The sequence below is a fragment of the Sorex fumeus genome, unplaced genomic scaffold (assembly GCF_029834395.1).
Source record: "Sorex fumeus unplaced genomic scaffold, SorFum_2.1 ptg000046l, whole genome shotgun sequence".
In the NCBI taxonomy this organism is placed as follows: domain Eukaryota; kingdom Metazoa; phylum Chordata; class Mammalia; order Eulipotyphla; family Soricidae; genus Sorex; species Sorex fumeus.
Window position 1 is genome coordinate 7,515,106 of NW_026606103.1, and position 27,057 is coordinate 7,542,162.

The window sequence follows — 27,057 nt, forward strand, 5'->3', positions numbered from 1 at the left end:
CTGCTCCTGATCTGCCAGAGATTTCTCGGCAATGCATTCTTCAGGATGCAACTGTGCATTATAATCATTTTCAAGACCCAAATTTCAGTAATTGGTATTTTCAAATCTCAAGCAGGCACTTATTTTAATTTCTTTTGTTTGCTTTGTTTTGGGGCCACATCTGAGCATTATGGTCTAAGTGGATACTTGATTTGATTTGTTTCCTTCATTCTATGGACATCTACTTTGAGTATGTGGTCTACCCTAGAGAATGCCTGTGTGCATGGGAGACGAAAGCACACTTGGCTATGTGGGTTGAGTAATCCCTGTATGTAGATCAGCCCAACGCTTCCATTTCTTCTTTGTGTCAGGCCACACAAGGCAGTGCTCAGTGTTCACTACAGGCTGTGATCTCAGGGATTCATTTCTATGTTGAGCTCAGGGGATCATATCTGACACGGAGGATCAAGTTCAGATTGGATTTTTGCCTAGTTGATCTATCCAGTGATGAGATGGGCAAGTTAAAATCTCCCATTACTATTGTGTTGCTGTTTATAATTTTCCTTAGGTATGTTAGGAGCAGTGTTTTTTAAATGATCTTTCATTTACTATATGTATGCTCACGAGTAGCAAGTTTTGTTTTTTTTATTTATATTGGGGTCACACTCAGGGAAATCTGAGCTTGGTACTCAGGATACCTAGTAGTGCTCAGGGGATTATATGTGGTGTAAGGGATCAAACCTGGGCCTTCAACACACACACAACATGATCTCCAGTCCACTGAGAAATCTCTCTAGTACCTCAATTCTTCTTGACATCTAGATCCTCGATCCCTGGATTATAAATTAATGTTCATTGCTGTCCTGTATAAAGGTAAAGGTAAAGGCCCTCCCATTGATCGTCGATTTGCTCGAGTGGGCCCAGTAACGTCTCCATTGGAGACTTTGTTGTTACTGTGTCTGGCATATCGAATACTCTCGGTAGCTTGCCGGGCTCTCCGAAAGGGGCGGAGGAATCGAACTCAGGTCGGCCATGTTGGCCGCTTGTAAGGCGAACGCCCTACCGCTGTGCTATCGCTCCAGCCCAATTTATCTACTTTGTCTGAAACAAGTATAGCTGTCTTATCTTCTTTAAGCTATTATTTGCACTTAATATTTTTTAGTTTTTACCTATTTTTTTGTCATAAAAGTTCAGGTGTGTCTCTTACAGACAACAAAAGATTGTGTTCAATTGGTACCTTCAGGTCACTGACATTAAGCAAGACTTCACAATGACTACTAAGCAAGATTACTGCTCAGGAGTCTGTGAAGTCTCTCTCTCCTTCACCGGCCTTCCAGAGATATCTCCCTTTTACGCAGCGTTCAGGCTCCAATGTCTCTTCTTTGCTGTGTTCTCTAAGTATGTCTGTCTTGAGATTATCACATAATCTATGAATTTCTGAGTGTGTTTTCCTCTTATTTCAAAGCAAATGGCCTTCAGAACATTGTATACGAGTTAAGTATCATCACCTTTTCTTTATTATGTTTTTAGTATCCTTACTACATTAATATCTTACTTCCCTCTCCCTCCAGGACCCCTCTTACTCAGATATCATTTATTTTGAAATTCTTTGACAGGTGATGCTCAAGGCTTACTTGTGGTGAAGGTCTGGGGACCGTATGTGGTGCTGGGACTTAAACCCAGGTCACCCATTTGCAAGTTAAGTACCCTACCCACTGAACTATCTTTCTGTCCTCTATTTTCTTTACTTTTCAAAAATCACCTTTCATTTCTTCTTCTTTTTTTTACTTAGCATTTCATGAATCTTGTCTTAAAGCCTACTGATTCATACCTTGGCTTCCATCACTCTGCTGCTGAGTCTATTTAATTAAGTTCTTAGTTCACCTAGCATGGTCTTCAGTTCATTGACTTCTGATTGTAGCATCTCATACCCTGTCTCAAGCTTTGCTGGAAGTATGTTCTATTGTTTTCCCTGATTAACTGAACATCCTTATCACTGTTACTGTTAAGTCTTCTTTTGAGATCTAGTAGAGATGTGGGTACCTACAGGCCTTCCTGAGCTTTTGTCTTCACCTGTTAATTTCGGTGAATCCCTCCACTTTTTCACTGTGTCTGCTGTGATGTGAGGGTATAGTTTTGTGCAGGCCTAAGTGGCAACTTAATTGGTTCCCACTCACCAATTCTACCCAACACTTGGGGAGTGGGTTTATGTTTGCAGTATCAACTAGTACTGCAGACTCCAAGCAGTGTTTGCTCCCTCACCCTGGCCTCATGGTCATAGTCCAAGAGCTTGGGCACCAAAATCAGCCTTCTTAATCCTGTGGAACAAACTTCTCTGACTCGGGGTATATCTGCACTCAGATGCAGTGCTGGAAAGGGGTGTTTTGGATTAATTAATGTTGGCGCAAGGTGCCTAGCTGTATCTCTGCTGCTGATATGCTATCCTTCCAGGTCAGGTCCTGCCTCTGACAGAGGCCTAGGAGTGGAGAGATTTATATGGTTACAGGTAGATTTTTCAGCCAACTACTTTCCTAGCCACAGTTCAGCCAATTTACCTCTCTTCCCCCTGCCTGAAGGCCACGATGCAGTCAGACTCTTATCTGTGTTTTCATTCTGTGTCTTCATAGAGGAGATCTCATTTGGTGCACTTTTTCTGTAGTAGGTTTATGGGTTATTTTGTTTGGCAATTTGGATACAGTGCAACTTTGCATGGTACCCTTTTCAGCCATCATAGTCCCCTTATTCCACAGTTTTATTCTATAGCTTCACGACAGTTTACTACACAGAATTGTTGATCATCTCATGTTTGCAGTTTTTATTATTGCATCGAACATAATACTGAAATGAGCATCTGGCTGTACATAAGTCCTACGACAAAAAGAGCCCTTATGGGTGCTTATACATTTGTGTGAGTTGGTGAGCCAACCACAGACAGGGCACGAGCTTTTTGGTACCAGCTCTGTTTCTCACGCCTCATTTTATTATTTTCATAGTTTATAAGGGAAAAGACTTTTTTTTCACATAAACGAAGACAATTTTATACCAACTAGCAAAATTTCTCACCTTTCGGAGTCTTGCAAGGAGTCCTGCTATATGTTCATGCTGCTCTGATTTAGCAAGATCTTCTGCTGTTTTTCCATCCTATTAGAAAAAGATGGATTAGCCTGTGTTTTTGCAATAGAGAGCCCTGTGTTTCCTAGAGCAGATCCATCGTCTGAGGCAGAAACAACCAACCCTGATCTGATCCCCAGCACCACATATGGTCCTTGAGGACTGGGCCAGAAGTAACCCTTGAGTTTACCTCCAGGTGAGGCCTAAAAAACTGTCACTGTCACTGTCCTCCCATTGTTCATCAAAAACTGAAAACTAAAAAAAAAGAAAAAAGATTTGTTCCATGAGGCACTCACATCAAGCTTGCTATTATTCTGAATTTCTTCACAATATTTATTTTTGTGGGAATGTTAATCCACAATAACATAATTGTGAATTCACAATATTATACATTAAGGAAATGCTTAGTGTTACAGATAATTTGATACTGAGTTAAGGATCCATAGCCTGTCAGGACTGCTTTGAAATTAGGGCATTTTCATAGGATTGAAGTTTCACACTAAAGATTGATTCCTTTTCTACAGCATGAATAGGCAGATGATGACTAATATTGATCAGAATGCCCATGTCTAACCCAGTGCTTTTCTTGCGTGAACCCTTGGAGAGCCCCTGGGGAATGGGGGAGCACAGTGGCTGTTCACTTGCCACCCAGGAAGAAACGGAGGCTTGGAGGCTATTGCCCTGCATTTTAGAAATTGAAAACAATTTAAAAATAAAATAGTAGTAGAATTTATTCATTTCTAAATGAATAAAACTGAATATTTACAGAAGAAAACAAAAGCACTTTGGTCCATCTCACAATGTTTGTAAGTACCAGTTAAGATATTACAGTTATGGAAGTCTGCAGACACATAGCTCTGCTTAGCAGCACTGCTTCCTGCTCCTCAGCTGAAGGTATGAACCAAGTAAGAGGGCACCAGCAGACCTCAATGCTCAGCCTTGGCACTATTCTCTTGCGGGCAGTTGTCTTGGGCACAAATAAGACACAACTCGGTTGCCTGGTCTTGTAAGCTGTTTAGCAGTATCCCTGGATATCCACTAGATGTCTTCAGACATTGGAAAGTCACTACAATTAGGAACGCCTTAGGCTGCCTTCCAAACGCAGAAGGGTACTGCAGAACGAGAGTCTGCGGGCATCTCCCTCTGCACTTGGAAAGCCCTTCTTGTTATACAAACAGTGGGAATGCATGCCTGTTGAATGACTGGAGCCAGACTGGCAAAAAAAAGTAAAGGGCAAAAACCTTTGACCAGCAAGATGAGTTTGAAGACTACCAAGAGAGCTCATATGGCCAGATCAGAGGGTGCAAGGAGGAGAAAGAACAAGAGGAGGGGTGTAGGAGGTACTTTGAGGGAAGGAGGCACTGCCTTCCTTCCTTCCCAAAAAACAAACCAACTAGGAAATTGATCTATTTTATGCTTGAACTGAACCATGCAGTCTATGGTATGGTCAGTTGTGGGTGGAAGTATGAAGATCAGTCAGGAGAACATAATGAATTACACATAATCATGCCTAAGGAAAGTCCACACCAATTCGACGGGAAAGAGGTATATTACACCTGCTGAAGGACACTGGGATAAAAAGGCTTCCTGGGGCTCCAGGTGAATGTTGAAAGGAGATTATATCCCAGAATCCTGCTGCTAAATTTCTAACTAAGTTCCTGGGCGCCTTGCTATAAGGCATTAAATGTCTGTCACTCTGAAGTCCGAAGCATGTACCTTATGACAGGAGTGTGTATGTGTGTGTGCGTGCACGTGTGTGTGCATGGTTTGTGTTACTAGGTACAGCAGTGGAGGGAGCAGAAATAGGCCAGAAGCAAGGAAAAGCAGGTGCCACTCAGTGATGTGGGAGTGAGTCAGGAGTCCCCAAGACCTGTATGTAATTCAGTTCAGGTTGGTATGACTGATGTGGTGGAGAGGTTAAAAGTGAGGGTGGACACTGGTCTGGGTCAGGCCAGAGGTCACCCTCGAAGGCAAAAGAGCCCCCAAATACTGCAAAATAAGAGGGCACAGGAGAATGGGTTTATAAGAATGATAGGTAGTGGACAGAACTTCATGGGACTCATGAGGCCTTAGTAAAGGGATCAGTTCTAAGTCTGACCTGGTCTTGGGGAAAAACATGATGATGTCCTTAACCAGATGGAGGCAGGCAGAGAGAGTGCTGAGAGTTCAGGAACCTAGTGTGTGGCTACCGGCACAATGCAGGGGAGTGGGTTAATGGGGCTCTCACTTTATTGGACTGGCCACAAGGTACAAGCTGAAGCCCAATGCAAAAGTCAAATGCTGAGGGAGAGAAAAGCAGAGGGAGAACTGGAAGAAAAGGAAATGTGGGGCCTTTCAAAGACAGTGCCCACCAGGCCACGTCTCAAGGGGCACTCAAGCAAGTAGGGTTGGGGAGTCATACAGGGGCAAAGGTTCAGGTGCAGCCTCAGCTCTGCAGGCTGTCGAGAGGAGCAGGCAAAGAGCATAGACCAGTAGCCAACCAAGACATAACAGCCACGGAAACTGAATTAGAGGGCAAGCAAAAGTGAGAGGACAAAAGCAAGTACAATGTCCTTATCCATGGCAGGGCAAAGTGTCAAGACAGTGGTTAAATTCTGGCTCTTAGATGAACAGGACAGTGAAATGATTATCACAAATGTCAGAGGCATTGGCATGGAGATAAAAGGACTGCAGAGAGACAAGTCACTGGGTTCCAGATGGCCTCCAAAGTTCTATGTCTGGATGGGGTCACTAAGCTATCTTAGAAAAAATTACCAGGCTTTATCTTTTTTGCTGGTGTCCTTTAATAAATATGTTTCATCTTATAAAAAAGTGCCAAGTATGTAAAAATATACACTGACAGCAAAGACGAAAACCAAATAGCAAAATATCTCAGTGATTCAAAAGTACTGATTACAGGTCAAGATAATCCTGTTTTGGAAATCCTTCTTAAAGAAAATATATCACTGAAATAATTTCCTTCACTTCTTTAGCTTTTTGGATAAAGCTTCTAGAAAACTTAGAATGATTTATGAGACACAACCTACATTTTTTGGGTCTGTCTGTCCTGAGCTAAACACAGTGTCTCAATGATCCTGTTTCTCCCTTGCCATGAAGGAGACATGTTCTTAAAGCTGCCAGAGGAAGGCTTGCCTCTATGCACTGGGGCTGTGCACAGTCAGACCTGTGGAGGCACATCACCTCACACTCTCCAACCTCCTGGATAAGTCCCGGGACCCCAGTTCCTAACCCTCCACAGGTCCTATGAAGGGTTAGAAGAAACCAGCTGCTGGCATCTTCAAAATCATGCTCAAGGGTTTGTTGAGTTAGCTACTTCTATTTAAAATATCAGGTAATCAATCAGGAATGTAAATTTGAATAACAAAATTTAGTAATTCAATGAATAAGTAATTAAAGACAATTATTTCTCTATAACAAAAAATTTTTTCTCACAAAAACACACATATTCTCTTGCGAAGTAACTTAACTGTGTGCCAAGACTTGATTTGAGAGGACTTGGTGATGAACTATCAGGTCTCAGAGTCCAGGAGTGGCTGTGTGGGGGTTCACAAAAGGCAAGCAGGTGCTCCATGAAGAGCACTGGTAGTGGGTGGACCTCAGAGTGTCCACCACGGGCTAAACAGCTGAGAAAAGACTCACCACATGAGGGAAGAACTGTCTTGAAGGCCATATTATTAGGATCTGGGAGGTAGTGCGGGTCAGGGACTTTAGGTTCTGTGGCATATATCACTGCTGTTATAAAACTACACCACAGCTACTTTAGCCTGAAGTGACCATAAAAAAGAGCACAGCTGGCTCCCACAGGAACAGGCGACAGGATGGACTGGCTTGAGGACCTTAGCTTACCACTACAGCTCCTCAGGAAATACTTCTTACTTCAGGCTCCAGATTTTTCCAAGATTAGTGGACTTATTTTAGAACTCAGATGAATCTCTTTAGAGAAGTACTTTGTGTCAGCAGAGGCCTAATGAGTTTCAGGAATTTTTTTCATGAGAAAATGGAATAGTGAACAAACACTAAGCCCAAGGTATCATTTTTCATAGCAGCAACAGAACGGCAATGGCAATCTGATGTCATTAGATGACATACTTTGTTCCTTTGGTTCCATGAAGTGTGGATCAAAGGGTTTCTTCTATAGAGAGGCGCATAGTCCAAAATGGGGAATGGGAGCAAGGGAAATGAAAAAAACCTCTTTACAAAATATTTTGGCAAAAAAATAAGCAAAAGCTATTTTTGTAGACCTCAGAAAAAAGTCAGACTTTTAAAAAATATTTATTTGGGTGGAATGGGTTTTTTGGGGGGTCACAACTGCCGGTGCTCAAGGCTCGTGGGTAACTCTGAGCAGTGTTCAGGATATGTGATGTTGGGGTTCAAACGAATGTCAACTGCATGCAAAGCAAGGACCTTAATCCCTGGTTATCTCTTAGCCCCAAAGTTAGATTTTCTAAACAAGAGAAAAGAGCTCTGGTCAACTCTCATTAACCAGATATTACCCTGGTTTCTGTGTGCAAATAAGCCTAATGGCTTCTCTGCTTTAGGATACAGTTACCAACTAACAGTCACCCTTACGTCCTGGAGATGCAGAAGCGTTTATGGCTATTCCTGCCACAAACGTTTACTCACCAAGGTAAGGGCCTCCACGCTGGCGCCAGTCAGACAAAGGTAGCGGACCACATCCAGAATCCCATTGTTTGCTGCAAGATGGAGCGGTGTTCGACCATACTGGAATAAACAAAAAGATCCTTAAATGCCCTAATTATTATTGCTGGGGGGGACATTTACAAACTATCCACTGGGCCAGCATGGTATAAAGATGTAGCAGTCATGGAAGAGCAGAGGGAGATGTGGCTGCTATTCTCCAAAACCATGATAAAAGGGAGGTGAAACAAGCAGAATATTTTCAGTTGGTAGGGCATTTGCCTTGCATGCGGTCAACCCGGGTTTGATTCCTCTGCCCCTCTTGGAGAGCCCAGCAAGCTACCGAGAGTATCCTGCCTGCACAGCTGAGCCTGGCAAGCTCCTCATGGTGTATCTGATATGTCAAAAACAGTAACACCAAGCTCAAAATTAACATTCTGAATAAAAAAAAGTAGTGTGAAATTCATGCCCAATTCAATCAGCTTAATCAATGGCTGAATAAATAGCAGTACTCCTACATTATTTAAAAAAAAAAAAGTCTAAATGAGTGCCAAGGTATTCCCTGCTTTTTATTCACTATGGAATAAACTCCTAGAAGGAAATATAAGGCCAATTTAAATTTGAATCAATCACATAATATTCAGAAGGAATACTTTTCTTTTAGCTATATATAGACACAGATATAGATATATATCCAACTGTTTCAGATTATGTTGAAATAATAATTTTACCATGATAAAAAAAATTCTCCTGGTATCATGTAAGCTTGGGACCACAAGAAACACTTCCTTTAACAGAAAAATTCACTGTACTTGGACAAAATAGTTGAATAATTAAAGTATAGTGCTTGCCACTCCTATTGGGAATACATGAATTCCCAGCTTTTCATCCTTATTTAGTGACTGAAAATGTAGACCACAGATTTCCACATTTATTGGGCCTACAATGCTCTTTTCAGGAATAAAATCACTCAATGGTCCTGGAAATCTAAATGAACAAACAGAAGGTGGCTCCTAATTCCACTTGAGGTTTCTAGTCCCACCTAAGATTGTTGAGTAAGGGCAGAATTGGGTGACAGAGGCCAGTATCTCCCACTTTGGAGAACAATGGTCTAGATGGTGTTGAGGGAAAAGAGAAGTTCTTAGCACAATTTAGAAGTCAGCACACAGATTTTAAAAAGAAATCAATCTAAGAGGACACAATTATTTACTTTTATCTTTATTCATGCAAAACTAGCATTTCCTTGGTCTTTCCAAACTTGTTTTGCACAACCTGCACAACAATATAGCACAAAAATAAAACAATATTGCACAACAATAAAACTCAATGCAGGAAACTTAAAAAGAGAATGTGGTCATAGGAATGAAGTCAGGCTTTATTAGGTCTCTTCCTGAAGACATATTGCTCCAGAGAGGCTCTAATTTGTATCAGGTTCTTTAACTTCTGTATCATATTCTCTAATTGTATCATGTCCTATGATGTACAGGAAATATGCATGTGTGTTTGTGTATCAAGAACACTTAAATGTATTTGTCATATATATTGCATTTTCCTCCATATTCAACATGTGTGTTTGTATGATTATCATTGTGAACATATATGACCATCGAGAACATCAAAATGTATTTATAACATTTTGTCCACATTGTCCACATAGCTTCCAAAGGCCTTGAAAGTTCCTGTGTTTGGAGAAATAAAAATGGTTTTTGTCATGTGAAGTGACTTTCAGAAGCACCATAGAATAGGGGAAGATTGTCAGAGAACCAACACTTAAAGAGAATTTCCAGGAGATAAGGTAAGGGGGTTAAGCTAAAGACTATATTGAATTGCCAATGGCGACTGATTTTATCAGTAATGCCCATGTAATGAAGACTCCATTAAGAACCCCAAATAAAAGGGCTTTAGAGGGATTACAGGGAGGTAAACATGTGGAAACTTGAGGAAAATCGTTTCCTATAGTTTGCCCCCACTGGAGAACTGTAGTGTTAGAGCAGTGGGTAGGGTGCTTGCCTCAAGAGCAACTAACCCAGGTTTGATCCCAGGCATCCCATATAGTCCTCCAGAGTTGTCAGGAGTGATCTCTTGAGTTCAGAGTAAGAGTCAGAAGTAAGCCCTGAGCATTGATAGGTGTGGCCCCAAACCAAACAAAAAAAAGAAGGAAGAAAAAGAGGAAGAAGAAAGAAAAAGGAAGGAGGGGGAGGAGGGGGAAGAGGGGGAGAAAGAAGCAAAAAGGAAGAAAAGGAGGAGGAGGAAGAGGAAGAGGAAGAAGAGGAGGAGGAGGAGGAGAAGGAGAAGGAGAAGGAGAAGGAGAAGGAGGAGGAGGAGGAAGAGGAGGAGGAGGAGGAGGAGGAGGAGAAGAAGAAGAAGAAGAAGAAGAAGAAGAAGAAGAAGAAGAAGAGGAAGAGGAAGAGGAAGAGGAAGAGGAAGAGGAAGAGGAAGAGGAAGAGGAAGAGGAAGGGGGGAAGGGGAAGGGGAAGGGGAAGAAGGAAGGAAGAAGGAAGAAAGAAGAAAATACTTATCCCTATGCAGCTCTTCCATCTGGCTGTTCCTGAGTTACATCCTTTATAGTAAATTGGTAATCTAATGAGTATATAGGTTTCTTGACTTCTGTGAGTCTCTATAGCAAATGTATGGAACCTGAGAAGAGTGTCCTGAGTCTCTGATTTTGGTGAGTCAGGAGCACAGGCAATAATCCGAGATTTTTGTCGTCTACAGTCTGAGCAGGCCCTCATGAGCCTCCAATCTGAGATCAGATGTGACTGGTGTGAAGTGTTGGCAACCCAGAAAAACTGAGCCTATTACCTTTGTGAATGGGTGCCATTGCCAGGAACTGTAAGGACTGAGCTCAACTGAGGGAAGTTTTAGAACAAGCTGCTCATGTCAATCAATCAATCAATCAATCAACCGACAGTTGATGTGGGTAAGCCTACACACACGAACACACACACAGATATACACAGATGCACACACACACAACATATACTAATATTGGGTGTGGCAACCTTATATATAGCTCAATAGAAGAATTCTTTAGCCTTTCTCCTTCCCCTTCCCCCCTCCCCCCTCCCCATTTTCCCCTTTTCCTTTCCTTCCCTTTCCTTCACCCAGGGGTCACTGTCACTGTCCTCCTGTTGTTCATCGATTTTCTCGAGTGGGCCTAGTAACGTCTCCATCGTGAGACTTTGTTGTTACTGTGTTCGGCATATCGAATACATCACGGGGAGCTTGCCAGGCTTTGCCGTGCGGGCGAGATCCTCTTGGTAGCTTGCGGGGCTCTCCGAGAGGGGCGGAGAATTCGAACTCAGGTCGGCTATGTTGACTGCATGCAAGGCAAATGCCCTACCTGCTGTGCTATCACTCCAGCCCCACCCAGGGGTATTCAGGGTTTACTTTTGGTGGGCCTAGGGGACCATATAGGGAGCTGGGGATCAACCCACGTGAGATGCATATGAGACAACCCCCCCCATTCCAGCTGTATTATCTCTGCCTAAGGGTCTTTCTCTCTCCCTGTCTTTCCCCCTCACCCTCTTTCTTTCCCTCTGCCTCTCTCTCCCCTCTCCCTCTGCCTCTCCCTTTCCTTCTGCCTCTCTCTCTCTATCTCTCTCTCCTGCTAACTCTCTCTCCCTCTGCATCTCTTCCCCAACTGTTTCCTTTCCCATATCCCTTTCATCCCCCCTTCCTCTAAGTGCTTAACCAGGCAAGGCAGGAAGTAATTTGTAATTACAAAAAAACAGATGGCTGTATTGAATATTGACTTGAGCACTAAAGAGATATAAAGAAGAGCTTTCCACAGGAAGCTGAATTAGACATCACTGGAGTGTGGAGGGTCTTCTCACCCATGTTTACCTTGTTTGAGATATCCACGTTGCAGTTTGCTTCACAGAGTGCCACCACAATGGGGACACTGCCATCTTTGCAGGCCACATGGAGTGGGGTGTTGCCATGTCTGTCTTGGAAATCAACTGAACATCCCCGACTGATGAGAGTTTGTATGACTTCCATCTGACATCGTCTGACAGCAAGGTGAAGTGCGATGTGTCCATCCTGAAACAGACATGAAAGGATGTGAGTACTGTCCTTCAAGCATGTGAGCCTGGCCATGCCCAGGTGCCACTGAACCAAGGGGATTGAGACACAAGCCTTTAAAGATTAAAAACCACACACACACACACACACACACACACACACACACACACATTCCTGAAGATGGGAGAAACACTTCATATATTCTACCTGGAAAATTAGACTCAGCTGGACATCACCTTGATCAATCCCAACTTGGCCAATACAATCAGACACTTCTGTTTGTCTCTAATTCACAGGAATTAAACAATTATTGGTACTTTACTGATCTGTTTTATCAAGGGTTTAAAAAACACTCCGAAAAATATTTGCTCAGCAATGTCTACTAAGTTTCTAAGTGGAAAGCCTATTATTTTATTATATGCAGAGAGACTAAGGCAACAACATGCAGGATTTATTCAGAAAATAAGCATACAAAGAAGAGGCAAATTAGAACAGCTGAGTCTTGCATTCTGCACAGAACAGTCTGGGCATCCCCCCAGCTCCAAATCCAAATCCCCGGTGAATGAGTTTTGAGACCTGGGGAGAGTCTGGAAACACTTTTGAAACTTATCAGATCTACAGTTTCTTCATCTCAGCACAATTTATTTTTTGAATAATCACTGTCACTGTCCTCCCATTGTTCATTGATTTGCTCAAGCGGGCACCAGTAACATCTCACAACAAATTGTGACTTGTTGTTACTGTTTTTGGCATATCTAATATGCCACAGGGAGCTTGCCAGGCTCTGCCATGCAGACAAGATACTCTCAGTAGCTTGCCAGGCTCTCCGAGAGGGACTTAGGAATCGAACCTGGGGTCGGCCGCATGCAAGGCAAACACCCTACCCACTATGCTATCACTCCAGCCCATTTTTAGAATAGACATTTATATTATTGCTTTTTTGGTAAAAAAAGACACTTTCTGTGGTTTACAATTCTGTTCATAATACACTTGTTATGAACTTTTGATGTTCAAAAACTAATCCCACCACCAAAGTGAGCTACTTTCTCTCCACCACTGTATCCAGTTACAAAACCACCCTCCAAGTTGGCCTGCTTAGCAGACACACAATAATTTATTTTATATTGCTTGTAGCAGCTAAATGGCTAAAAGAATTATTATCAAAGATACTTTGGTAAAATACAATGTGAAAATTGTTATATCTCACCATGGGGTTGTTTAGTCCTTGCCTAAAGATTCACTAAACTGTTTGTCACTAATTGGGTCTTCAGTGTATCTGTTTAGTTGAGTTTAGTTGGCTTCCAATGCTACTTTCCCATCTAATTTGGTGTGCTCCTACTGGAATTCCAGTATTGATGAATTTGGAGGAGACACAGTCCAGACACTTTAGGATCTATGGTCTGGGCCAATGAGTTGAAAAAACCGAAGCACTACTGACATCTTAGGGTGATCCCTGTGAGCTATAAAACCTTACTGTGTGCCATGATAATTCCAACTCAGCTGAGACATGAAAACACTATCTCCAGTCTTATCAAGGCTCCCTGGAGGCAAGGCTACCTGAAGCTGAAGTCAAGAAAATAATCCACAAATGTATAGATACAAAATAAACTACAGTGTCCCAAGTCTGACCACGTATAGTAACATCAAAGCTTTTTCTGAACTACAAGTTCACAATAAAAGCAGATTATGCTGGGCTGGGAAGACAGCTCGAGTGGTACAGCCTATGTCCAGCTCACAGGAGGCCTGATGCCTGGCCTCTGGCACCACTGGCTGCATGGCCACATGGTTAGGACTGATAAACCATTAAGTATTGGATGTGGACCTGAGTTCCCAGTCCCACTATCCCACACCACAGATGGAAGTGTTTAATTTTTAAAAAGTGATAATATGTTGGATTTGTTCAACTAAAAGAGGAAGAACTAGACTAATGTTGAGATAGTCAGAGAGGATTGCCAGTTTGGGCCCTAAATGAGGATCACTTTTGATGCTAGTGCTATGTGCAGAAAAGTATAAGGTGAAGGTAAAGGTAAAGGCCCTCCCGTTGTTCATCGATTTGCTCGAGCGGGCCCAGTAATGTCTCCATTGGAGACTTTGTTGTTACTGTGTCTGGCATATCGAATATGTCACAGGGAACTTGCCAGGCTCTGCCGTGCGGGCGAAATACTCTCAGTAGCTTGCCGGGCTCTCCGAGAGGGGCGGAGGAATCGAACTCGGGTCGGCCATGTTGGCTGCATGCAAGGCAAACGCCCTACCGCTGTGCTATTCGTTATCATCTGGTCAATTCATAAATTTTGCTACTTTCAAAAATGAGTATTAATAATCTAGATTCAGTTTTAATCTAGAAAAGTCCACAAAATCTTTGAAACAGAAAAGAAAGAGATAGGGCTGGAGAGACAGACAGGGATTAAGGTGCATGTCTTGCATGCAGCTAACTCTTGTTCAATCCCTGCAATCATTTGGCCCCACAAGCAATGTTAGGTGTAGCACTGGAGAACCTCGAGCATTTCTGGTGTGACCTGAATGATTTTGCATTCGTGGATCCTCACATGGCAAGAATCACTGGGAGTTCCCAGGCCTACTAGTACCTTCGGTAGCACCCCTCCTCCCCCGCAAAAAAAAGAAGAAAAAGAAAAGGATAATTATAATTTGCCACATTGAAGTTTGCTACTGTGTGTAAAGTTACTGAGGACTCCTGCAATCAGTTCTCAGTGAGTGTGACAAATTCACCCACAACGTACCTTATCTGCGGCATTAAGGTCAGCTCCGTGTTCCACCAGACACTCCACAATGTCATGATAGCCCCTGGCAGAGGCTGTCAGTAGGGGGGTCTCTCCTTCTCGGTTTTTAATGTTCACATTGCAGCCAGCTTCACATAGGACTTTGGCTACAGGGTAATACCCGTGCCACGCAGCACAGTGCAGGGGACTTTCTTCTTCCTACCCGGGGAGTCAAATACATAGAGGAAGAGAAAGCAATGAAAGAAAGTAGAGGCACAGTGAGCACCTCCTCCAAATTTGAGAAAATTCAAATAAGGGCAGCAGAGAGAAAACGTATGCTACTATTCTGAAATCTGAATTAAAGGACATAGGTCTAAAGTCTGCACTTCATTTGTTTCTCTCCTCCACACTTGGAGAGAATTTGGAAGTGTTGGAAGAATTTGGGTTTCTCAGTGTATGATTGGAGTCATAGGCTTGACTCTTATAAACAACAGAGACCTGGTGTGGATAGATTTAAAACATGTCTACTTCTTCATTTCAGTTATCTGAGACTATTACTAAAATAATTCTCAGACAATAAGTCTAACAATCTTGGTGTTTCAAGATTTCTGCCATATGTGTGATATGTAGATGGGTCACATTAATATATTATTCATTCTCTGGCAAAGGTATGACTTTGTCAAAGAAAGATCTGGCACCCAGGTCTGTAAGATCTTCATGTTCAACATCATTAAACACACATATATTTTTCTTTCATAGGAATATGGTTAAAAGGTTACAAACATGGATGATGGGACAAGGTTGTGTGGAACCAAACCTCAGCTATATTATTGATAATCTGTGTGATCCTGGTCAAGTTTCTAAATTTATCTTTGTCTAAGTTTCCTCATTGGCACAGTGAGAAGCATTCAGCCTCATAGATGATGGAATGAATAAATGAATGAATAAGAAGAACAAGTGATCCTGCTTGGATCCCTGACCTTTACATTCTATGCAGAAATTCTCGGGGTAAAATTCCAGTGGACTGTGTCATTTGGCTGTCCATCCTTACAGAGAGAAGAAGGAAGAGATGGTATCAGCCACCACAACCCACCTTGTCCTGGAAATTGGGATTAGAGCCAAAGTTGCACAGTAGCTGGACGACATCTGCATGTCCATAGCGAGCGGCCACGTGGAGGGCTGTCTCTCCAGACTGCAAAAGAAACACGTCTCAGAGAACCTTGTGGGGGCATAACTCACAGTTAGGGGGAAGAAGACACAGCCCTATGGACCAGATGCACCTCTGTTGGCTGACCCAGGGGCCCCAGTGGCAGGAACATCCACCATTGAGCAGCGGTTTGATTCTCACACTGGTTCATCCTGTTTGTCAGAAAAACCCTCAGGTGAAAATGTTTCTCCTTTCCCGAAAGAGTATTCTTGTTCTTTACCAAGTGTCTAATCTCTTGGTCTATATTTAAGATCTTATTTATTACATTCTCAGAATTGTTTTTCAAAATTTCTAGGTGTAACATCCTTCAGATATTTTGCTTATAGCTGCTCCAAATTTGTTAGAATAAACTGATTTAAAATTTTCCAGATACTTTATTGTGTTATGACAAAAATATTCCATAATATATTTATTAGTATTTGATAGCAGGTCGATTTTAGATATCTATAAGCTCTATGTATCAACCCAGACAGAATTAATCTATAGTATAAAGAAGTACAGGATTATATAGCAGAACATGCAACAGAGAAGGCAGGACCTCCACATGATGGTTCAGGCACTGGCAGTTAATTCACTACTTATTACAGAAACTTTATAGTAAGCATTTCTAAACTATCTACTTGAGACTTCTTCTTACCCCTCAAACTCTTATGTGGCCATATATATTGTAAGCACATTTTGTGTACAAAACCCAGATATTTACTAATAGAAAAATCATAAAAAAAATTTTACACTATTTACGATTTATTTTGCAACAGCCATATTCAGTACCATGACCCCATATCAGACTGCAACTCACAGGAACAGAGACAGGACGGAGGGTAAGGAACTAGCCTTGCACGTGGCTAATGTTGGTATGATCCCCAGTATTCCCCATTTATTATCTCATTCTTACTTTCTCCCAGTATCCCCCATTTTGGCAGAGTCTCTATTTTATCCCTCTTATTATCTCATTCTTACTTTGGACAACCTGGCAGGCTACCGAATGTAACCTGCCCACACGGAAGAGTCTGGCAAACTCCCTGTGGCGTACCCAATATGCCAAATACCAGTAACAATGATGGGTCTCATTCTCCTAACCCTGAAAGAGCCTTGAATATGGCACTTTAAGATTTCAGGGCTAGGATGAAGGAGACATTATTGGTGCCTGCTTGAAGCAATCGATGAACAACAGGATAATCATGATGCCCCATTTGGTACCCAAGCCAGTAATTCCTAAGCCCTGAGCACTGCCGGGTGTGGCCCCAAAACAAACAAAGAAAAAAAAGTAGAATGGAGAGGAAGAGATACTACAGTGAGGAAGGCACTTGATTTGCACAAGTTGAGCCAAGTTCATGAATGAATCCATTGCATCTTCCCATGCCTAAAAAATGGTCTTACCTTGTCTTTAACATCCAAAGGGCATTTGTTCTCATTGAGAAATTTCAAAGTGTCTACATGGCCATGCCTAGAGGCCCAGTAGATGGCGTTGGATCCACCCTACACAGCAACCAACAGAGTTACATTCAGAGACCTGAAGGACTGTAAGGCACACACTGCAGACTCTCTGAATGCCCTTCCCATGAGATGCTAAGGTATTCCTTCCCATGTAGAATAAAATAACGCCCCCTTCACTTCAGTTGTTTGTTTTTTTTTTCAGTTTTGACAAATAAGGTAACCATGGTTACATTAATAATAGTTTATAGTTCAGGAAGGTGAACAAAGAGGCTAAAGAAGTTCTCTGTACTATCTATCTGTATTATCTACCTGTGTCATCTGTATTATTTATCTAGAATAATTAAAAAAGTTGTTTCCCCCTTTTAAAACCTTTTCAGCCTGAATTTTGAATTCCTTTGCTTGAGTATTATAGTTTAAGATCTGTCCATTTACAGTTCTGTTCAGACTCTATACTATGGAAGCTTATGGCAGATCTACTCAATTGACTATAGGCTGTTAATTGTTTCTATACTTATAATGAGACCACAAAATACATCATCCTTTGCTTTTTTTAGAAAATAGATATTTTAAAATAGATTTCTGGTGAGGTTAATTAGATAGGGAGAACTTTTTCAAATGTGTCACGTAACACAGTTAAATAAATGTAATCATAAGGAACTCAAATTGGTGCAATGTATACTGATGCTGGACTCAGAGCCCAGAGGAAGGCGAATGCCTTGATTTTTATAACCTATATATCAGTCTCCAGACCATCGCCTGTTCAAAGATGGGGGCTTAAAAATGTCTGTATTAGGAAACAGCTGGAAATACTAAAACAACTAATTCATTTCCAAAAAAGAAAAAATAAACAAAAAATAACAAAAGACCTGATGACCTTATCTTGAATATCAATTCTTGAGCCCCTTTTAATGAGCAACTGCAGCATTTGAATATTCCCACAGCCGGCAGCAATAAGTAATGGAGGTGTCCCATGCTGGAATAGAAAGGAAAAACATGTTGATTTCTCACACTTGGTAGGAAAGCCCAAACTGGCACTGCCATTCTGTACTTCCTCCTAAGACTGAACAGGCACATAACTTTGGATGCATTACAGGATCAGAAGCAAGCAGAACACAATTTCCCTTTCTGCTTTTTTTAGGTCACAACAAAGGTTGACACTTCTACTGCAGGGTGAGTCCACAGGTAGGGAGGGTGTCAAGCATACAGATACAGCACAGGCATTAAGTCGTTTGCTTTGTATATGAACAACTTAGTTCAATCCCCAGCATGACATACAGTCACATGAACAATGCCAAGGTGAACTCTGAGCACAGAAAATGAGTAAGCCTGAGCACCACCTGATATGGCCCGAAAACAAAACAAATAAAGGTTTAATGCAAAAGTAGCATGAAGAAAGATACTCAATAAACAAACAAACAAACAGACCTCCCAAAAAACCTTCATTGCTAACTCAGCTCAGTCTCTAAAGAGAGCAGCTTTTTTTTCTTACACTGCAGAATTTGCAGGAGGTAGGGGAATGAATAAGCAAATGGAGTTTCCCTCTTGGACCTGGCTGTGGAGCCTCACTCTGATGCACCATCACCACTGCCCCCCCAACACCACTCCCTGGGGCAGATGAGTGCCATACCTTGTTGGGCTGGTTAACATCATAGTTGGACAAAGAGCCCAAGAGGTGTTGCAGGCCTGGGACATTGTCATCATTGATCGCATGGATGATGGCTTTCATCACAAAGGAGTCTTCCTCGTCCTTGAGAGACACAGCAAAAAGCACTTACTAGACCAGGCAGGCACCTCGAGTCGGGGGCAGAGAGCAAACAGTGTGTGTGTGAGGTCAAGGCCAGCGTGACGCATGATGGAGAAAGGCAAGCTGCATTAGCAACCAACCTCAGCAGAGCTCCGAGTCACTCAGTAGTGAAAACATTCACGGAGATGTACGACACTCTGCAAGGTCTTTGTTACAAAAGCGGGAATAAGTTGAACTCAGTTCCAGATGATCTCTGAGCAAACTCTAGCTCACTGCATGAGCATTATAATATGGGAACATATCAAACTACATCCTCTGTGCCAGGACAGATTACCTTCGGTAATCATGGAAACCCATGAATGTGGCCAAACAGGGTGACCACCTCAGACATTGTCCACACTCTCCATCTGGGCAGGGTTGTGGAATGGACTGGGGAAGGAAAGAGCCTGAAATTATCAGCAGAGGCTAAACCATGGCAGGGCTGCTGTTTCCTCTTTAAATCCCCCCTCCCGATTCTTCCAGGAGTGTTTTTTTCTACTTTTTACCTTCCTTAAACACTATATCATTCTAGATGTGTGACAATTTCTTTGAATTGCCTCCTTTCACTTATAATAAATGCTTCCTTTAATTATTTCCTGTTCACCAGAACTGGATGCCCTGCATGTCCGACCATGCCCCCAGATGCTTAATCAGAATAATTGTGAATCTGTTTATGGGGACATTCAAAAGAAAAAAGAATTTAAAACCCAGATCCCAATGAAAGAGGGTGGAAGGGATTACTTTTTGTCCCTACGACTAATGCCAACTTCTATTTACATGTGCCTCACTGCATTATAAAAGAAGGGCTCAAACAGCATCCAAGATTCAAATTTAGAACAATGATTATAAACAAACTATCTTTGTAATTTGGAAATCCACAATATAGATTCCTAGAAACTACCAGGGAAATTTCAGATAAAAGTCAAACTCTAAGAATCATAGGTGAAAGAAAATAAAAAATCTTTTAATGCGACAGTTTTGACTTGGGGATGTGGCTATGCTTATCTGCATGAGACCTGGGTCAAATCCCAGGTTCCTGCTGCCACCCTCCAGGCCCCTCCCGGCCCCTCCCATGGTTTAAATTTGTAATTCAATTTATAAAATTGTCACAGAAATTTAAAGCACTTGAAATTATTTTCCCTGGGTATAGAATAACATAGCAAAATTTTCTGAAAGCTAGTCATAAGTATTTAAAGAAAATAGAGCCTAAGGGGGAAGAAATAGAAAACTTGGCCCAGGATAAAGGAAAATGGATATTTTTCTAGTTGTTGGGGGAGAATGACTAAAAATATGAATAAACTTGGTTAAATCTTTGTCACTCTGTCAAAACTGTCTTACAATAAACAATTTTAAAAAAATCTGTTATACTACAATCAAGGAATCAAGTTATTCTATAGAGCTCTATCCTGTGAAATTTCTAATTTGGAAAAGCGTATTCCTAGAGGCAGAATATCTGCCTGTAAGGGGGAAAGAAAAAGTCATTTCTTTGAACTCTGCTTTTCCTTCTCTCTAATTCAGAAATCAAACTTTGTAACGATTTTATTAATATTTACATAGTGTACCTATATAAAATGCCACTTTTCTGTCATTATCTTAGTTGATAAAAGAAACAGGCATGAGTCAAAAGAACTAAAGGAAGGGAAGAACAGGAGACTGTCATAGTGATAGAAGGGTACTGAGACCCTTGATCAGAAGGTTGCCGAGTGCTCTGATCAGAAAGTGCTGAGACCCCTGATATGAAGGGTGCTGAGTGCCCTGATCAGAAGGTTGCTGAGTAGCCTAATCAGAAGGGTGCTGAGTGCCCTGATCAGAAGGGTGCTGAGTGCCCTGATCAGAAGGGTGCTGAGACCCCTGATCAGAAGGGTGCTGAGACCCCTGGTCAGAAGGGTGCAGAGACCCCCGATCAGAAGGGTGCAGAGTTCCCCGAGCAGAAGGGTGCTGAGTGTCCTGATCAGAAGGGTACGAGTCCTCCGATCAGAAGGGTGCTGAGTAGCCTGATCAGAAGGGTGCTGAGACCCCTGATCAGAAGGGAGCAGAGTGCCCCGATCAGAAGGGTGCTGAGATCTCTTCTCAGAAGGGTTCTCAGACCACTGATCGGAAGGGGGAAGCTGCGGTCTTGAAAGTGTCTTTTATCCTGGAGTCTTACATAACCATGGGTCTCTCTCCGAATCTAAACTTGTCAACTACACATATAATTTCTCCTAATTTTTAAGGTGATGTCAATTTATAATTTCTAATCATTCTTATCACCTACTTGTACTGCTACCCTCACACAGTTCCCAGATGCTTTCTTCCTCTGCCTCTTCCTATTATGAATTGGCTTCTTTTCTACTTTTTATTCTTTAACATTTCCTACCTCTGCCCATTGTACAATGGTAAACCAGGACCCCAACAACTAGCTTCAATGTTAGCTGATGAGTGAGGGAGTCCCAGGTTCCACTACAGAAATGCCAACTGTTTCATGACTGACAGTCTGATTCCAATAAAACCACCCTATTTGATTTTCTTTCTTTCTTTTTTTTTTTTTTTTGTTTGCTATTCTGGAAATATCTTTAGCTCTGGAGTTCACAAAGCCCTGTTTCCCGACTGTTAGAAAAAATCCCGACTGACTTTAATGTGTCCAGTCACAAGCGATAGCACAGCGGGTAGGGCGTTTGCCTTACAAGTGGCCAACATGGCCGACCCGAGTTAGATTCCTCTGCCCCTCTCGGAGAGCCTGGCAAGCTACCGAGAGTATTCGATATGCCAAACACAGTAACAACAAAGTCTCCAATGGAGAAGTTACTGGGCCCGCTCGAGCAAATCGACGATCAACGGGAGGGCCTTTACCTTTACCTTTACCTTTATCTATAATTGAGATTTCAGTTTGAATTGAGGGGTAAAATGGTGGTGTACTCAAAGGCCTTGAGCAATGAATATAATGCCAACAAGCCATGTATTCTGGTCTACTGTTTACTATACCAAGTCCTATTACATTTTCCCTTAATTTTGAGTATCTGTGTGCTTGTGGGAAGGGTATCTTTTTCTCTTGTGCAAGGCAAAACTTTTCAAGGTTAGTGCAATAAACAGCTCTAATTTTAGTTATAATACCCAGAAAATGCTGTCTCCTCTTTTCTCAAACTCTGTATTGGGGTTCTAAGGGAGGTATACAATAGAAGCATCAGTTGCTATGAGGTTGGGAATGGCTATAACACCAAACCAAAAAATGTGTAAAAGGATGGTGCCACACAACTAGAGAACGTCAGAATAGACACCTCAACACCTACATCCAGAAGAGAAAGAATAGTCTTGATAGTTATAAGACTTTGTATTTTGGGGTGTTGAACAAATTTAACAACTTAAACATAAATACACAGTGATGAAACAGAACTCATCAAACAGACAGATTTGCTTACCAAGGTATCGTCACTTCTGGCAACACTCATGTTACTTCTGGATAAAAATGACCTGGAGAGTCTTTGGCACAGTGATATTAGGCGAACAGATTGCTTTAAAATAATTGAATGAAGATAAAGAGAGAGAGAGAGAGAGAGAGAGAGAGAGAGAGAGAATTAGTGCAAATTACAGATGGCAGTGGATGATGTGATTAATTACATGATTCTAAAGATAAAATAAATCAAAACATTGGGATAAAGATACTCTTTCTGCATTCATTTTATAGCTCTGCACTCCTCTACCAACACTTTGTTTTCTGTTCTTTGAGAGACAGAATCTTATCCAAGAAATCCCATGAGGTGACCCCTCAGGAAAGCAAGGCAGGAAGAGGTTTTGCTCTGTGTTGTTGGTGCCTAGCAAGCTGGCATTGGCAAATAAGGTTACTACAAAAATTCATACAATTGTAGGAAGTGAGCAAGTAAAAGACAGCCTACAGGATAAATACCTCAATGGCAGAAGCAACAGGTACAGTGTGTGTATGTGTGTGTGTGTGTGTGTGTGTGTGTTAGAGAGAGAGGGAGAGGGAGGGAGAGGAGAGAGAGAGAGAGAGAGAGAGAGAGAGAGAGAGAGAGAGAGAGAGAGGGAGAGAGAGAGAATATCATCGTGCATCGTGCTTTATTCCACCCATATATTCTGGTGACTTCTTTTCTTTATTCCTTTTTTTTTTTTTTTTTTGGTTTTCGGCCACACCTGGAGATGCCCAGGAGTTAATCCTGGCTTTGCACTCAGCAGTCACTCTTGAAGGTGTTCAGGGGACCATGTGGATTGCCAGTGATCGAGCCCAGGTTGGCTGTGTGCAAGGCAAGCGCCTTACCAGTTATTCTATCACTCTGGCCCCATGTGTTGGCTTACAGTGAAATCATCTGTGACCTAGTGTTGTGGTTCGCCTCATCTCAATACTGGTGGAACAAACTTGGTTGGTATGAAAATAAATTGTGTTTCTGACCTAGTGTTGGAGAAATAAGGTTGGTGTTAGCTTCCTCAGCTTGAATTAAAACATTCCAAACAAGAAGCTAATCCTTTACATTACTTTTTGGGGGAGCTGGGGAAGGTGTTTTGTTTTGTTTTGGGTTTTGGGCCCCAGCAGGAGCTCAGTTTACTCCTTGCTCTGTGTTCAGTGCTTACTCCTAGTGGGCTTGGGTGATCATATGTGTGCAAGACAAGCACCCTATGCACCATACTTCTTTATCCAATCTACATTCTTAACTCTTAATTTTACTTTGTTGAAAGACAGCTGGCATGCCCTTTAGAGCCATGTCCCACAAAGTGTCTGCTTTGCTGGTTATACTGAAAGAGCATGAATCCCACACAGCAAATGTCAGAGACTCTATCTCTAATCAACCACTCATAGAGCAAGGTTGAGTTCAGCGAGCCGTTTGCACCAGTTCTGCTATAAACATAGTGCCAGGCTGCTTGTCACAAAGAAACAATCATTTTAATGTGTTTTGTCATAATTAAAAAGACTTCACTACAGGTTCACTGTGCTGGCTAACAAAATTTGCCCTGAGTGTGGTTTTGATTTTAAAATAATCAAAATTACATTGGAAAACATGGTTTGAGTTGTACTGAAATACTACTTTTGCTTCTCTTTGAAAACAGCTTAACAGCACAGACGACAGAGTGAAAATTTTCTATAAATGATGCACGTTTGTATTGCCAACATCAGAAGAAATGGAGGCTTTCCAGAGGGAGACTCACAGAAAGATTAAAAATCAGTCAATCCCCCAAATGAAAGAGAGTGAGAGTGAGAGAAAGAAACAAAGAGAAATAGAGAGAGGAACAGAAATAGAGAAACGGAGAGAGAAAGAGAGAAATAGAGAGAGAGAGAGAGAACATACATGTATGAGAGAGAGAGAGAGAGAGAGAGAGAGAGCACGGAAGAGGTGGGATGGGAAGCAGGGAGTGGGGACATTGGTGGTGGGAAAGGTACTCTGGTGAAGGGACAGTTGCTGGAACACTGTATGACTGAAACCCTATCATGCACAACTTTGTAACTATGTATCTCATGGTGAATTCAATTAAAAATAAATAAATAAATAAATAAAACATGAAGAAAACTGGAGCGATAGCACAGTGGGTAGGGCGTTTGCCTTGCATGCAGCCAACCCGGGTTCGATTCCTCCATCCATATCGGAGAGCACAGCAAGCTACCAAGCTTGTGTGCACGGCAGAGCCTGGCAAGCTCTCCATGGCGTATTCAATATGCCAAAAATAGTAACAACAAGTCTCACAATGGAGACGTTACTGGTGCCTGCTGGAGCAAATCGATGAACAACGGGAGGACAGTGCTACAGTGCTATAAAGAAAACTTAAAAAAAATTCAATTAATCACTCCATGTCAGAAATCTCACTTTCCATTTCTTCCGGGCTGCAAACTTCTTGAATTTCTCCATGTTAACTGCTGAGGCTTTTCTACTAAGTACTTGTTGGGTGTCTTTAGGCTGAAATAAAAAGAAAAAAAATAGGGCTTTCAAATGACCAAAATACATTAAGTGACTTTTGAATCCTATTATTTAGGATGCTTATACATTCATCTTGCTAAAATAACAAAACACATTGCAACAATCTGGAAAATTGTAGGCTAACTCCCATGGATGAGGATTGGTATAAGCCATAAAAACTGAATCTTAGGGAAACAGAAAAGTTAAGTTTGGAATCAAACTTATACATTTTACACTGAGAAGATGAGAAAAGCTAAGATGTATGGTGAGACAGTGTTATGAGACATTTAAACAGGTAACTGAGAACTAGGACAACTCAGGTAAACAAATTTGATCAGTCTAACAGCATTAGAATTTCTTCAACTGCATCATTTCGCTCTACCAAAGAAAGATATTACTGCCTTTCAGCAGAGCTCAGGCAACTATGGAAACGCACCCCGTCAGTTCTTCAACTTCCCACCAGCATCCAGAGTCGATAAATTCTTTGTGGGACTTAAAGATACACCGAAGGTAGCAATAAAGATCCAAAAGCAAGATAAAAAAAAAATGGGTGAACTGGGCTGGAGCGATAGCACAGCAGATAGGGAATTTGCCTTGCACGCGGCCAATCGGTGTTCAATTCCCAGCATCCCATATGGTCTTCCAAGCACCACTTGGTGCATGAACCAGGAGTAACCCCTGAACATCGCTGGGTATGACACAAAAAGCGAAAAAAAAAAAAGGGTGAACTGACCCACACAATTGAATCTGTAGTGGGGGTGAGAGGCAGGGAGACTGGGGCAGTTAGGGAAGGGAGACAGATAAGCTGATGATAGGGATGGTATTGGAATTACATCCATGAGACACCATTATTAATATGGATATTTCTAAACAATAAAATATTAAAAAATACATTTTTCAATTTCCCTGTGTGATGCAATTTCCCTGTGTCAAGCAAATTCTGTGATTTCTATGATTCGCCATCCCTACCCCAACTGTCATATTCCTTTTGTCTTTTCTGCTCTACCTGAGGGCAGTTCTTAGGATCAAATGCAGACAGGATCAAACAGGCAACATAAAGGTGTAACATGGAAGGGGTCAGCCACAGGCCCTACGTAGCTTTACCAACTTTTCCAGTGGATTTGGATAACGAGGTTAGTAGATTCTCAGATATTTCAAGAAAAGCTGGAGCTACCTATTTGATTAGATACTGAAATGGTGGAAATTTCAACTGTTTTAAATTTGGGCGAAATCCCAAAGGTGAAATCAGGAACGGTCATTTACTTGAAGCTAACCTTAGTTTCCTGTTAACAACACAGACTGATAAGAGCCTACTGTTATCTATTTCTATAATAATTAGAATATCTTACCAACCAGTTTTCTAAAAAATGGTACCAAGAGCAAACACAATAATTCAGATATAACACATGGTTAGAAATCATGGCAACCAGGGCAAATTTCTGAATACCCGACATCATCCAAATCAATCACAATAGGAAAGTTACCTTAATCCATGGGTGCTGTAAACTATCTTGAATTGTCATCCTCTTCCTTTGGGCGAGGCAGAGAAGAAAAGAGATGCTGTGACCACAGAAGCAGAAGCACTAAGACTGTTCCCAGAGGGTTATCATGCAGATACTCTGGAAAACGTGTAGCCACCTCCACGGAAGAAAGCCACCTCCACGGAAGAAAGCCATGCACATTATCTCTGTGATTCTTTCCCCATACCTTCAGGGGCTGATGGAACAGCTAGAAGGTATCCTAGTGGCATTTTCTGGTTTTGTTTTGAATCTTGGAGAGCCCAGCAAGCTAGCGAGAGTATCCCACCCGCACGGCAGAGTCTGGCAAGTTACCCATAACATATTCGATATGCCAAAACCAGTAACAAGTCTCACAGTGGAGACATTACTGGTGCCCGCTCGAGCAAATCAATGAACAATGGGGAGGGCAGTGCTACAGTGTTTTGAATGAAAATTATTTAATAAATCATGATTGAGGCAAATGTGTTTATGACAACTGTTCCAGGTGTGCTGTTCTAAGTGGGACTGTGTATATTTTAAAGCAACATCCTTCAACCTTGTAAAGGTGTGGAACAGCACCTACTCTGCAAACCTATCACAGATGGCAGTTACAATCAAGTTTTCAACCTTTCTCCACATGCAGACCAGCACTGCTGTGTGGCTGAAGCCACTGCATAGAGAGCAGGCCTTCCTAAACATCTTCCATTCTCGACTCACTTTCACTCAAAACACAGGGCAGAGATAGGAAAATCGTCCTACAAATTAAACTTTCAATTATGTGTCC

At 41.8% G+C, this 27,057-nt stretch overlaps 1 protein-coding gene across 1 annotated transcript in view; it reads right to left on the reverse strand.

The window, feature by feature from the left end:
• Positions 1 to 27,057, reverse strand: part of DAPK1 (death associated protein kinase 1) — a 183,920-nt gene that overhangs the window by 27,214 nt on the left and 129,649 nt on the right. Inside the window, exons 8-18 of the mRNA XM_056122456.1 lie at positions 26,259 to 26,304; positions 24,685 to 24,774; positions 22,294 to 22,386; positions 18,743 to 18,862; positions 17,990 to 18,088; positions 17,059 to 17,157; positions 15,565 to 15,663; positions 14,493 to 14,690; positions 11,575 to 11,772; positions 7,714 to 7,812; positions 3,043 to 3,120 (exon numbers count right to left, since the gene is read on the reverse strand). Coding sequence (XP_055978431.1) covers positions 3,043 to 3,120; positions 7,714 to 7,812; positions 11,575 to 11,772; positions 14,493 to 14,690; positions 15,565 to 15,663; positions 17,059 to 17,157; positions 17,990 to 18,088; positions 18,743 to 18,862; positions 22,294 to 22,386; positions 24,685 to 24,774; positions 26,259 to 26,304 — 1,219 coding nt within the window. The remainder of the gene's footprint in view (positions 1 to 3,042; positions 3,121 to 7,713; positions 7,813 to 11,574; positions 11,773 to 14,492; positions 14,691 to 15,564; positions 15,664 to 17,058; positions 17,158 to 17,989; positions 18,089 to 18,742; positions 18,863 to 22,293; positions 22,387 to 24,684; positions 24,775 to 26,258; positions 26,305 to 27,057) is intronic.